General features: G+C 36.8%; 1 protein-coding gene across 3 annotated transcripts; it reads right to left on the bottom strand.

Moving 5' to 3' along the window:
* Window positions 1-2332: 2332 nt before the first annotated feature.
* On the bottom strand, window positions 2333-13881 carry pfkfb3 (6-phosphofructo-2-kinase/fructose-2,6-biphosphatase 3). Of its 3 annotated transcripts, none has more exons than XM_066668296.1 (16): window positions 13711-13881; window positions 10407-10535; window positions 10189-10285; window positions 10002-10068; window positions 9751-9825; window positions 9601-9657; window positions 8213-8337; window positions 7705-7912; window positions 7168-7314; window positions 6969-7073; window positions 6713-6842; window positions 6558-6620; window positions 6398-6462; window positions 5888-6061; window positions 5163-5213; window positions 2333-4261 (listed from the first exon to the last, which is right to left on the bottom strand). In XM_066668296.1, exons 1-16 carry the CDS (start codon window positions 13790-13792, stop codon window positions 4208-4210), a joined length of 1629 nt encoding a protein of 542 aa, XP_066524393.1. In that variant the 5' UTR covers window positions 13793-13881; the 3' UTR covers window positions 2333-4207. The 3 variants fall into 3 exon arrangements, with proteins under 3 accessions (XP_066524393.1, XP_066524394.1, XP_066524396.1); XM_066668299.1 differs by lacking the exon at window positions 2333-4261 and adding an exon at window positions 5651-5673 and having other exon boundaries at window positions 5159-5213; XM_066668297.1 differs by lacking the exon at window positions 5163-5213.
* Window positions 13882-14051: the final 170 nt, after the last annotated feature.

Here is a 14051-nt window from a genome sequence, read left to right as displayed (position 1 = left end):
AGAAAATAAAGCACTATAATTCCTAAAGTTGTTGTCTCAGGTTGGTATGAATGTTTAAAGTAAGTTATAGAGTGCTGCCAAACAGTTGTCTGTCTTTCCTAAATTTCTGTCTGATTTTTTTGGTCAACAAATTGCAGTGTGAACAATACAGTAAAAGAATATTACTGTATACCTGTGATTCTAGTCCAATTTCTTGCTGTCAGTCTTCCACATAGAGTCACGTGTAACTTTGTGTTCTGTGTAAGTTTGTATTGTGTGTAACACATGCCGTTTTAATTGGTATGCCACAGAATGCTTAGCATTCTTGTAATCAATAACTTAGCTAGTTTCCATCAGAATATACATACAGTGTACACTGTTGCACTGACAACATGACTAAGTATTTTGACTCCCATTGATTGACATAAATATTTGCTTTTGAGGCATAAACAAAGAATTCTGAGCGAGGTACGTGCCTTTGCAAGTATTTCATTAGGTTATGCTGTTTGCGCAAGCTGTTTTGAGAAATCATGATGTGAGAAATGTACCAATTCGACTGAGAAAAACTGTAACATTTCACTCCAGAAGAAAGACCAACACTAACAATTTTACAATATTTAATCATTTAATCTGAGCATTGAGTGTTGTCTGGACTGCAGATTGATATTATGTTTTCCTAAGCCATGTCGTCAAATTTTGTCATACACCTACATATATATATATATATATATATATATATATATATATATATATATATATATATATACACACACATGGTGGGCCATTTATATGGATACACCTTAATAAAATAGGAATGGTTATATGCTTATTGTGAAATTCCCAATAAGTTTGATGTGTCACATGACCCTCTTCCCATTGAAAAAACAAAAGTTGGATCCAAAATGGTCGACTTCAAAATGGCCACCATGGTCACCAACCAACTTGAAAAGCCCCCCCCCCCCCCCTCCCATATACTAATGTGCCACAAACAGGAAGTTAATATCACCAACCATTCCCATTTTATTAAGGTGTATCCATATAAATGGCCCACCTTCTATTTATTTATTTATTTATTTATTTATACACAAATATATTTATTTTATGTTTTCTTTTTTTGATTTGTGAATATAATCCCCTACTATTCAAAGTCCTGGGTATAGCTTCAGGTACAGCTTGCAATTTACCTGATGATGAAATCTTGTGATAAATCATCATTTCACAATATGGTTATCATAGGATTACATTATTTGTGGTTATGACTATAGGTAGTAGTTATGTGAAAGTTTGGCCTGGTATTAAAAAGCAGCTTGAAAGTGAAAAGATTAAGTCACGCCCTTTAGTCAGGCAACCTCCACCCTAGGCTGGTGGTTAAAATTTACATGGTAAAATATGTCTAATATATGTAAATGAATAACGGTAAATGTAACTTTGCTGCAGTTACAGTTTCTACACTTTTAACAAAACCTTAGGTTAGATATTGGACAGGTACACTTCTGAGGTCAGGTACTTATGTTGTATGATTAATTCTGGATCACAAGCAGCACTCCAACTCCAATTCCCCAGAAGTACTGAATGAAGCTCCATCATTCTAGACAACAGTTTTATAGGCATTGGGCTATTGGCCATTGACCCCGTTTTCCCAAAGCTTGGTACACAGCATGATAACCATAAGCTATTATGCAGCATTGGATTAATAATTTTAATGGACTGTTTATGCACAATTAAGTGTCCAAACCACAGGGAGTGCATATTAAAGTAACTGATTTCACTAATTATAAAGGTATAGTGTTAAATGTATTCTACAGGTCTTTTTACTTACTAAAAATGCTGTATGTTTAGCTTTATTTTCTCCTATAGATTTTATATACTTAATTTACCATGTTGACTGGCATCACAGACTTTCAAATGAGCTGTCATAAAAATGTAAAGTATTTTCTTATCATTTCTCAATTAGCTCTAGTATTTCCCCTCCATGTTTCTGTGTTTACCTTAGTTTACTAAACTATGCTCTTGCAACATGTTCCCAAATGACACAAGCAATGTTGCTTGCTTGTTGCATGGAGCCAGTCACAGGAAGAGAAGCATGTGATCAACTGCAGTGTTATGTCCTCTGTCCCATTCTGGCAGAAGGTCATAGAAATAGGTGAAGAAAGGAGTGAGTGTGGGAGAGATGTGGAATTAATGATGGCAATATGTAGTTAAATAAAAATTGCATTTACAGAGGTCTTAGTGGGAAGGAAGTTACTGTCTCTGTCTGAGCCATTTATAGGAAAAAAAAATAACAAAAGCCTGGACTGCAGAAATAAACAAAGTCACAACTCTTTGGATTTCTTTGAATGTTTTAATTGGTCCAGAAAAATTAATGGAGGAAAAAAAAAAATGTCCCTTCCTCTTAAAGAAATAGTAAATTGTACAATATGGGCTTCAGCAAACATAGGTGGCTTGTACTCAAAATTCAAATATGCTATATTAAAAATAAATAAGGTTTAAATAAGTTTAACGGAAGAAATTACAGCATTAAAAAATACAGAATTCAAGTATAAGCAAAATATTATTAGTTACTACAGTTGAGAATGATAAATATTGCACCTACATTTTGTTATGAAAAATTATTTGAATCATGATCATTTTAGTTCCTCAAAAAATGTCATGTACAACAAATAAGCTCTGCGTCATATGAACTAATTCACTTTAGCAATATACATATATTTATATGCGCTAGTGTTAAAGGTAAAGCCTGCACCTGTATTAAATTCTTCTTGCTCAATACTTAAGATATGTATAAATTCAAAGTGTAAAAAGAGAAATTTATAGTCGTTAAAATGTGCACAATTCTCCCACAATCTTAATACATATAGAACAGTAATAACAGATGAATTGTTTAAAAAAAAAAAAAAAATTACTAGATGCTAGATGAGTACAGAAAACACATTGTTGGCCTGAAAAGCCAAAGCACTAGGCACTCTAGGGAATTCATTTATATACACTGTGTTTTTTAAAAAAAAAATTAAAAGAAACTTCTCTGTCAGCATGACAATGAAAAATACAAGTACTGCAAGTACCATCAAATACAAATATAAATACATCCACACATCAAATGCAGTCACAATATCCTCAACACACCATCAACACATACTATCATCTCTCAGTGCATGAGATCTCAAAACAATAATATGAAATATTAAGAAGAAAAAACCCTTATAAATGGCCAGCAGCAGCATAGGGGCATTCATTACAACCCTTAGAGATATGACAAGGAAATGACATCATATAAAGTGGGATAATCACAAGTTGGTATTTAGATTTGATATGGTGGTGTGCAAAAATTGTGGCACAGCCTGGTCAATTTATATGTTTCTGTTCATTTTCATGTGAATATATAAATATTTTAATGAACGGTTCCTATTTATTTGCTCGATTTAACATGTTAAAATAAAAAAAGTAAAACTATTCCTAACGTTGGGCAATGTTTATATTTTATTTTTTATTTTTTAGATGCAAATTACTTCATAGACCTGTTAATATGCTTGTATCTCACTCACACAATTAAAATGCTTCACAATGGGAAATTCAGTGCTTCACACCAATGACAATGAGTGTCTGTTTTCTCAAAATATTAAACTTAATATTTGTAAATATAGTTTAAAAACATAGATAAAGTGAATACATATTTATCTATGCTCTCTGTAGAGGATGTGTTATTATGAAAATTAACAAAACATCATTTGACCAGAGGTGTGGTGATTTCTTCATATCAATGAGACCCAATTTGAGTCAACCTTTAACTTTCTTTGGTGTGTCTCATTACATACATGTGCACAGATTTGGTTTGAGACCCCTGTTCAAACCAAGTTTCATAAGCCCTCTCACGCAAAGTGTGTGGCAACATGAGGCAATCTATAAATGAAAGGAGAGCCAGGAAAGCTGTTAAATTGCAGGGATGTGAATGTAGGTCTGCGGGATTACTTCCTGCCACAATGCTTCATTCCTGTCCTTTCATGACATAAGAAAAAGAACCCATTCATACACAGCAGCCATCAGCTGCTGCTCACAGTCCCAAGTATTCATTAAACCATTTTTAGGGTGTACTCAAATTGCCCAGGTAGTCACTCAGTGCCCATGTCCTGTGATTGCAGGGGAACAGAAGAAGCTTAAACATCTTTGGACTCTTCAGGTGAATTTCTGCTGCAATGCCTTGTTTATGAATTAGCCAAAAGAAAAAGGCTTCTCACTGGCAAAGCTGAGGGATGTCATGGCTCTCTGTGGCACATCGGTTCATGTTCTGTGTAAAGAAAACAGACAGTGATTAATAGCCTTGTTAACAGCCACCTGCACAAGCCAATCACAGAGAATATGGTGGCTTTAACATTCAAAGCATCTATATTCAATGAATTATACATAATTTACAACAATATTGTGTTTTCTTTAACTCGATTACCCAGGATTTGCTGGCTAAAGGCAGTTCTGGCAAAGCTTTTTAAACAAATTGAGCAGTGGATTATTATGATGCTTAGAATGTTTATGCACAGCAGTAAACTACCACTAATACGTGTCACACAAGCCTCAATTCAGAATCCAAAAATTAAACGAGTCTTATACCCTTACGTAATATTAAGAGCCTGCAAAGGTTACAAAATGTCAAATTAACCAGGTTCCTGTACTCCCTCCTTTTGCTTTAACCTCCCTGTGCAAGGTCATGTGAGGTAAGAGATAATTAATACCCTGTGTGTAACCAAAACCTGAGTACACTTAGCCAAGTGTCCTTTTCAGGACAGAGATCAGATCTCAGATTCTCTGCTAAAATGCTAGTTAATACCCCCACTAAACTTTCTTCAGGGCCATTGAAAACCTGTGCTTCATTTAAGACAAATTAATGAGTAAACTAATGCATCTCCATTTGTGTCATTTTTAAATAACAAAATAATAATAATAATAATAAGAAGAAGAAAAACCATCAGCTGTCTTTTACAGTATGTTTAAGTTTCATGTTGACTGAACCAACAAAAATGCTTTTAACATTAAAGTTAATTATATATTCCACTTGAAAATTTAGCATTTTTAAAAATATATACACTCTTTATACTTTAAAAAAGAAAAAGTTTTTATATTTTAAACCAAACTAAGATTAATACGCTTGCTCCCACAACTACTCTAAATGAGCTCTTCAGAGGCTTTAGTATTACCTCTGAAACAGCAGCACTGACATGACTTTCAAGTAGTGGAAAACAGAGCGCCTTCAGGCATGCAAAACACAAGACACACACAAAAGAAAAAGTTAAATGTTAGAAAATAAATTGAAGGATTAAGTGAAAAGGCAAAAAGACACAGAGGAAGTCGAATGAGATCTGGTCACACACACACACAGCAGGCTTAAGTAATATATTTTATCAGCCACTGATGACATGGAGGTAAACATGTCAGGCATTCTTGTTTAAGCAAAATGTAAGTGTGTGTATGTGTTATTCAAGTGTTACCACTATTCCTAAAAATGACACTGAAATTTCTCCCACCCCAATGTAGTCTGTCATGACATCTTTAGTATCTAAAGATGCATTTCTAGCCATTTGAGCGAGGGACCCACTTTTCTAAGCTGAATATGCTTTGTGAGACAGGCCTCTGAACTATGAAATGAAAATATTATAGAATCAGCTGACAAAATTCTGATACTCACAGGCAGGCTTGGCCAAGCCAGTGCTGTAGCAAAAATGAGCATGAGAGAGAAAGGGAAATGTGAGGAGGAAGAGAGAGAATGTGAGTGATGAGAGCATGAATAGAGTAGCTGCTGAGTTACAGCAATGGAGTGGTAGTGAAGCAGTAAACACACACAGGCAAAAACACAAAGCTACACACAGACTTTGGTGTCAGGTAGAAACACAGGTTTTAGTCTGGTATTCAGATAGACACATACCTGTGTTGCCAGTGCAATAGAACCGTTTGCACAGAAGGTCAGCGGCGCGGGAGTCAATTCTGGAATAGTAGGGTCTTCCAGGGAATCGATCCGAGGCTTCTTAGTAGGCTCATGACTCGACAGAGGAGTCACACTGTTCCTTCTGATTAGAGTGCCTGGACACCTCTTAATCTCCTTCACAGACAGAGAGAATGACACAGAGACAGACAGATTATTAGTCCTGTGTTTATTTAGACTGCTATTTAGAATAGCAATTACTATTTATATCATATACATTCTACAATAACTCATAATATAGTAAATAAGATATTACTTCAGTGTCAAATGTTCCTTATCATCACTATTATATCAAATGCTTCTGTTCAAGCTAGTGCCAACATATTACTGGGGTACAACTAAACACTGTCTAGTCAACAGATTTTGGTAGTTAAAGATCCAGTGATAAAACGAGAGAGACTGCTTTATTTATTTATCTATTTTATATTAAATGTGTGAGAGTTTTGTTTTTACCTCAGGTCTCTCCCTATGGGTGTTCACTGCCTCAACATTTAGCGAGATGGACTCTACTTTGCAGCCTGAAAGATTAGCAAAACATATTGTTAGCACCTTTTCTTCTTTTGCTGAACATGAGAGAGCAATAGATCAGTGCTAATTACAACAAGAATCTTACCATAAGCCACTGGGGTCAGCTTCAGGACAGTGTGGAGTGGACACTTAAGGTAAGGCATCTCATCTGCAGACAGAAATCAGGGTTAGTCCAGATTACATGACCATTTAACAGAATCAGCAGTTCATGACCAGTTAAAGGTTTTACGCAGGTCTTACCAGCACTTTTGTCCAGGAAGTAAGCAAGTAGGCAGCGCATGACGGCTTGGTGGCAGATGACCAGGACGTTCTCCTGTCTCTCCAGCTCCATGATTACTGGCTCCAGTCGCTGGACCAGGTCCTGATAGGACTTAATTGTGATACAGAGAAATCAAGAATTATGCAAGGTGCATTTGTAATAATAAATGTATGCTAATAAAGGCAGTATTCCCTTGTTAAACACAATGAGCTGCTACACGCATTTTCTGTGTCATACCTCTCCAGTGGGGTAGCGGTAATAATATTTGTCCTGGTCTCTTAGAGCAAATTCTTCAGGGTAACGTTCCCTCACTTCTTCATAAGTCATCTCCTCACATACACCCTGAACACACACAAACACATGGTGATTATTAAAGAAAGGCTAGAAACAAATGGACAAAGTCAAATGAAAGAGGATAGCGTAATAATAACCGTACAGCATCAATCTCGTTCAGGGCCTTCCACTGCTCATATGGTACATCAAGGGCCTCGGCTGTCTGGATGCTCCTTCGCATCTGACTAGTCCAAACTTTCAGATCTTTAAGATTCTGCTCCTCCACAAACTTGCTTAGAGCACTTGCAAACTGCAGAGAGTAAGTCAGTGAACCAATATGCACTTTCAAAGAAATAGTTCAAAGAGATATCAGGCATGCTTCTTTAGTTTCCACTGAAACACAAGGCTAGTAACTAAAATTAATGAAAAGTCATACCTCATAAGCACTAACTCACAAGCTCGCTCATTCATTTTGAGCAGCTTAAATTCTCCACAAGGGGTGCTAGTACTAAAATCTCTTTTTTGTTATATGCATGACTAAAACCGCATATGATAAATTAATAATTCTTCTACACAGACTTATAGTATTCATAAAAAAAAAAATCTGTGCTTCAAAACGATCAAATGGTTCTTGTTCTTTCATCAAATAATGACATTGATACAGCTGGGTATGTTATACAAAGTTTGCTTGTGTCCGTACCTTTCTTCCACGTGTGGAAAGGCCAGAGTCTCCACCCAGTCTTCCCTGTATGTTGTGCTGACTCTCTCCATGGCGACACAGGTAGATGGAGCGTGGCTGAACGTGAATGTTCATCAGGTAGTAGACGATACGGCTCTGGATATGATCCTGAACACGGTTCACCAAGAACCTGCGGCCCACGTCAATCACCTTAATGAAGGACAGGTTCCTGAGAAAACAGAAGTCAGCTGTGATTCTTCTCATGATTAAAAGGCTTCTATAATATACTTGCATTTATTTTTTTTTTCTTTTAAGAGCCCAATAATGAAGTTTGATGCACAATAAACAGCAGTAACTTGTTTTTACATATTGTAATTTCTCTTTTAAATATGTCTAGGTTTAGTGCTGAATGTTTCATACATTCAGGCCACTAGATGTCACTATAATGGCTGTTTCATAATGTGAAGAAAGAATCATTGGAGATCTTTGTTTGCGCTTAATGGGAAAATCATACATTTTAAAAATGTACCTGTCATAATCATCTGGGTCTAGGGGCTGATAGTTCAATCTGTAGCATTCAATCCTCTTATGAAAGTCTTCCATGGCATCTGTCTTATTGCAGTCTTGGTAGTCAGGACATGACACTTTCACTTCCTGTTTCCAGAGAGATAAAAAAAAAAAATCATGTTTAAACAACACAATATTATTAGTTACTTACTTCTTAGACTGTTTTCCCATTCTGTATGGCATATTGGCCAGCTGGCAGTCTGAAGTAAATGCACAATATTATGCAGAACTAACATTTAACATTAATATACTTAAATCAGAAAATAAATTTCCTATCCACTGAAGTCCAGGAAACCAATCCTTAAGAATTTAAGTGGTTAAAACTAATACAGCACAAAAAGAATCATTTCAGGAAAAGCTTGCCCATGATTAAATTAATTCTGAAATGCATTTACACACAGACATAGATCAACCATAACATTACTACCATTTCCTTGTGTCTGCACTCAGTGTCCACTGACTGTATGTGCACACTGTAATTCTATAATTGCAGACTGCAGTGCATCTGTTGGTCTGCCCCTGTTCAATGGTCAGGACCCCCAAAGAACACCCATAGAGGAGGTATTTTTTGTAGGGGATATTTTGGGTTACCAGTAGACTATTCTCAGTCTAGCACTGAGCAGTTTTAGAACCTGCAGGAGCACTACGGTGTCTGATCCACTCATATCCGCACAACACACCACATCAGTATTACTTCAGCACAGAATGATCATGCCTACTCTGTAATGAACACTGAAGAGGGTGTAATGGGGCAAAGTATGCAGAGCAACTCTGTAAATGCTAAGCTACAAAGTGTTCGTGTATGGTCAGTGAAGCTGGGAGAATGGACAGTGAGTGTATACACAAGGAGGTCATAATATGTTATGTTTGGCCGGTGTATACTGTTAATTATAGCTTCAGACATGGCTACATAAACATGGCTGACATACCGTAGTAAAGGTATGAAAATAAATCGACTGATTCTGGAGTGGATTCAACAAATTTTGAATGATAACTTCACTGTTGTGGCACAATGCAAACACCCCACTCTGAAAGCTTAGCCATAAATTGATTTATTCTGAAGTGGAGCTAGCAAACAGGATTTACATTATAACCTAAGACTCAATTAAACTGACAGTGGCCTCCCACAGTAAACCTACTGTAGTAAAATGTATGGATGTATACAAAATTTTCTTCTGTAATTTAATTAACAAATAGGCTTTAAGTCATGACTATAGACTAAACTATGCATACTTTTGGTGTCCACTGTAAACCTTCTATATTAAAAGCAAGAATACTTTAAAAGTGTATTCTAAGAACAGATTTTTATTACTGCACTTATCACAGCATACATCAAGACTGTTAACATACCATGATGTTCGTAGCGATCACATTTGGGTCCTCGCAAATAGACTCAATGAAGAAGATCTGCAGGAAGACAGATTTAAAGTTAGTTCTGTTTATTTCCAGCAACTCCTTGCGTCATTAGTGTTACTAAAGTGGCTCTATGAAATGACCCACCTTAAAGCCGTTCTCAGCACCAAAGTCCAGAATCATGTCTCTCCTGTCTCTGGTTGTGTTTGTGGCATCAAAGACCTGCAGAGAATGAATTCAGTAAAAACCTGTACATGTAATTATATGAATTATGAAACATAATACATCAACACAATTACTGTCGAGTAACTGAAGGACAAATGTGTTGATGTAATATGTATGATTCATTTGGAATGTGTAGGGGTATGTGTGGTTTTTCCTCAAGAGAATATACTTACTGCAACTTGACCGCCTAACTCAGTCAAGTACTTCTTTACATCTTGGAGAGCAGCTAAGGCACATTGTCTACAGGAAAGAAACATTAGTACACACATTTAGATTGTCATTGTGTGATTCACAGTTCATGGACTTTTTTTTAGGTTTTTCAATAAAATAAAATCTATCAAAAGTAGAGAGCTGACTTACTGTCTTATTCTCACTGCTTCCTTGTTGTCAGATTTGAAGAAATCATATGAGCTGTAGTGTTTAACCGCCTCCCTTCGATACTCGCCAACATTAAACACTGGAAACAAAAAACAGTCAAAGTGACAATAACTTTATAAGAATCTTGGTGAAGATTATTTTAATATATCAGCAGGTAAAATGTTGGCCAAATATTCTATTGTGGAGTTTGTAATAGTTACCTTTTGTTGGCATGCCCACCCAGTTGAGGTAGCGTGTGAGTTTCCTAGACATGTACGTTTTGCCTCTTGCAGGCAGACCAACCATCACAATGACAGTAGGAGGGTTGGCCAAATGTGGACCGCCACCAGCTGAAAGAGAAAGAGATGGTAGTGAATATAAGCACTTGGATATAAAAATGTGAAAACCTTTTTACACATTTTTGATGCACTTCACATTTCAGCCAAAGTATCTGCAGGCAGCTTCAGCTTACATTATAAAACAATTGAATGACAATGTATAGAGAGATTTAGACATTTTAATAGTTTATAAAGCATTTATTTTGTAAAATATAATTAAGTTTTTTCTAGAATAATTTCTGTCAACTGATATTTAATTAGAGAGGGTTTTTCAGCAGTTTTTCAAAATGTTGGCATAACTAAATTGTGACATTTTGAAGGGGAAAAAATGTATGTGATTGCACATACGAATGCATATGTGTGCGTGACAGTGTGTGTGTGTGTGTGACAGAGAGAAAATGTAAACTCGATAACCCCTTTTATACCCTCCAGCTTCCTCATTCCCTCTTCTCTGCACGAGATCCCTGTCATGTAGAATTAGGTCATTCGGAGAGTGGTTGTGGGTGTTTGTGTGGGGGTTTGTGTGGGTGTGGATGACTGGCTGCATGCCACTGCAGGAATGGAGGGACAGAGAGAGAGAGATAGAGAGAGAGACAGATAGTAAAAGAGGAGATTTTCTCCGTTACCCCCCACCCCCTTCATTCTTTTTCCTTCACTCCAGTGCCTATACACGTGCCACGGAGTCACGTGTCTCAGATGAGCAGTCCATCTGTCCACCCACTGCCCAGCCTCAGCCATGTCAGACACAGACACTAAAAAAAAAACTTAACTTCATAGGAGAAGGAAAAAGCTTTCTTAACTTTCAATAGAAGTTGATGTAAAAAGATTTTAGTTATTTCTACATTAATAAAATATATATATACATTTTCTTGCATGATTTTGCAGTTTGCATAGTTTATGCACCCTTTGTGTATACCATAGAATCCTCACAGAAATGTAGCTGGAAGCTGTTACTGCAGCAAACGATGGACAAACTATCTTTTTAAAATCACTTAATTCAGAATAGATTATGGGAAAACTGTATACATGTCCATCTATGCTCCACTTTTTTCACACAATTTTTGACCCTTGGAGACTCTGCAGGGGGGAGCAGCATGAGGCTATGAGTGAGCTCCATTCAGCTCTCTGAAACACACTGCATATGAATGGAAAGACTGAGCTCAAACAGCCAGCATAATCCCCTCTCCTTAGCAGGGCATCCTTACAGGACCCCAGACAAACTCAAACTCTGCTCGGTCAGCACAAGCTGAGCTCATTAACCTCCACCATTCTCATACACAATGCAGTAAGGTCACTACATGATGACATTAAAGAAGTGGTTAAAAACACGTATCTCCCAAAATAGTAACATTATAGGAAATTAAAAAACTAAATAAATAAAAATTTTTTTACTTTAACTGGAAGTTAGTATAAAAATATTTGGGAGCATTCTAGTGTTCATCATGAAATTTTCCCACTATGTGAACACTGTTCAATGAAGCAGTAAACAAAAAATTTACAATATTAGGGATACATGTTTTTAATTGGACAGCGATGATATATATTTGTCACTGTCACACTAAAAACCTTGTAAATAACAAACATAAATCATCCCAAAATAGCCCAAAAAAAAAAGAAGTGCTGTAGGCAGAGCATCTATTTGTTCACCTGCCTATCCCCCAGAGATTGCACAGCCCGAATCCCAATCAATGCACTAATCCATTACTCAAGGGGACCTCTGGCAGCTAAGCAGGCAAACCACAGAAAGGAAAAAAAAAAAAAATTTCCTTATTTAGAATCAATAAATTTGTAAGCACCAGCTTGGTGTTCAGATTTTGTAACACATAATTACTGTTTAAAAATGTTACCATGTTTCATTTTTACTTTTCAAAACATACATTTGATCCACAAATCACCTGATGCTTTTTATAAAAATGTGAGGGTTTTTTTTTCCGCTCACCAGTATTGATTTTTAATTAAATGCAGGCCTCACAGTCCGCCCCACCGCAGGGTTAAATGAAAGCTTTTTCCAAATGACCCCTATTTGCATAAAAACAAGCAAACTGCTGACCAGCGTCTCCAAAAGGTTGCTATAGTTACGAGGTCACATTATATCGTAGCCAGAGCGGTAGTTTAGCCTCTAAAGGTTAGTTAATGGATTATTTAACATCCTGGAATATAATTTATAACGACACACAAATCAACAGTGAGGACCGACAAATTAGCCCAATGGAAGGCAAGTGAATATCTGCTATTTCAGCGTTTATTTCAGTGTTTAACTATTCACTACTTGCAACGTGCTAGCGCTGAGAGCTGAAACACCGGTAAACCTCCGGTGGGATCTCAAATCTCTCCATTGTCCCTAGATAACGTACTTGAAAGGCCATGAATTTACAAAACATAATATAACACAGAACTTATGGAGTACCAAAACAGTATTCTGTTAACATACATTACACTGCTTTAGGTTCAAAACTGTTATTTCTTGTCCTACAACGTGCACTATATAGGGAGTATGGAGTGATTTGGAACACGATCTTAACTGAGGAAATGCGTGGAGTAAAGAAAATTACCGGCTTTTAGTAGAACTAAAGAGCACAACTTCTAAAGCAAAGCTAGAATTCAAACCTGATGCTTTATCTTTCATATAGGAACTGCCTTAATGCTTGCCACTACTCCACTAGTTTTCTGGAGTGCCCCATTAGACCATTTCATTGAAATTAATCCGACCTCACCTGCTAAAACATAAACACCCCGTACAATGTGATATTACCCAAAATACAATTAAGCTACACATTACTGGACAACAACCAGAATCAGCAGAAAATGTTAATACTCTCTATGATGTTATATTTTTTATTTTTGCAGCAGGGCACACATCTTCCTAATTATATACATTGAGTAAATATTACACAGTTCTTAACTAATACGGACATCAAGTTTTGTTTGTCTCACTCCTATCTAATGCAGTGAACAGTTTTATACTGAGTTTCTCTGAAAAGGACCCAGATATTTCTTATAGCATTACTTGAATATGCTGTAAGACTGAAACAGGAATGGACTTCCCCTTTCATTTCAGCGGTAGTGAATGTGTGAAAAGGGAAAGCGTTCGTCATCTTCCCAAATTAAAACCTAGACCAAAAATACTGATTGATAAGAGACGAAAATGAGGGGAGAGTTAATGGAATTATCGGAGGTTTTTACTCACATTTTCGTGGTGTGGTTGGCTTCTCATCTTTTGAAGGGATCCAGATCTTTTGGATCTTATTCTGCGTAAGCTCCCTCGTCATTCCTTGGTAATTGTTGTAGCGGAAGTTGCGAATATAAATTATAGACTAAAAGTATTTCCAGTGTCCCTCTTTCTCTCTGTGTGTGTCTCTGTGTCTCTCTGCGTCTGTGGTCAGTGCTCGTGTCCCACATGCCCTCTTTAAACCCGGCGAGAAACGTGCCCCAACGTGACGTCACTGCGTCGTGAACAAACGCCACCTGGCGGACAAGATGTAAGTCGCGGCATCAAAAATCGCCACAGCCCAAAAAACCTCCCTTAAA

This window comes from Hoplias malabaricus, chromosome 4, assembly GCF_029633855.1.
Source record: "Hoplias malabaricus isolate fHopMal1 chromosome 4, fHopMal1.hap1, whole genome shotgun sequence".
Taxonomy (NCBI): domain Eukaryota; kingdom Metazoa; phylum Chordata; class Actinopteri; order Characiformes; family Erythrinidae; genus Hoplias; species Hoplias malabaricus.
This window is presented reverse-complemented; position numbering and strand designations above follow the sequence as displayed.

What these genes read in the sequence shown, in the direction of transcription:
- pfkfb3 (XM_066668296.1), bottom strand. Translation starts at nt 13,792, where the DNA reads ATGACGAGGGAGCTTACGCAGAATAAGATCCAAAAGATCTGGATCCCT. An exon ending in TGATCGCTACGAACATCATG is followed by an intron (nt 8,338 to 9,600) that starts GTATGTTAACAG and finishes CTCTGGAAACAG; the next exon opens with GAAGTGAAAGTGTCATGTCC. An exon ending in TCAGTGCTGCTGTTTCAGAG is followed by an intron (nt 4,262 to 5,162) that starts GTAATACTAAAG and finishes TTCTTTACACAG; the next exon opens with AACATGAACCGATGTGCCAC.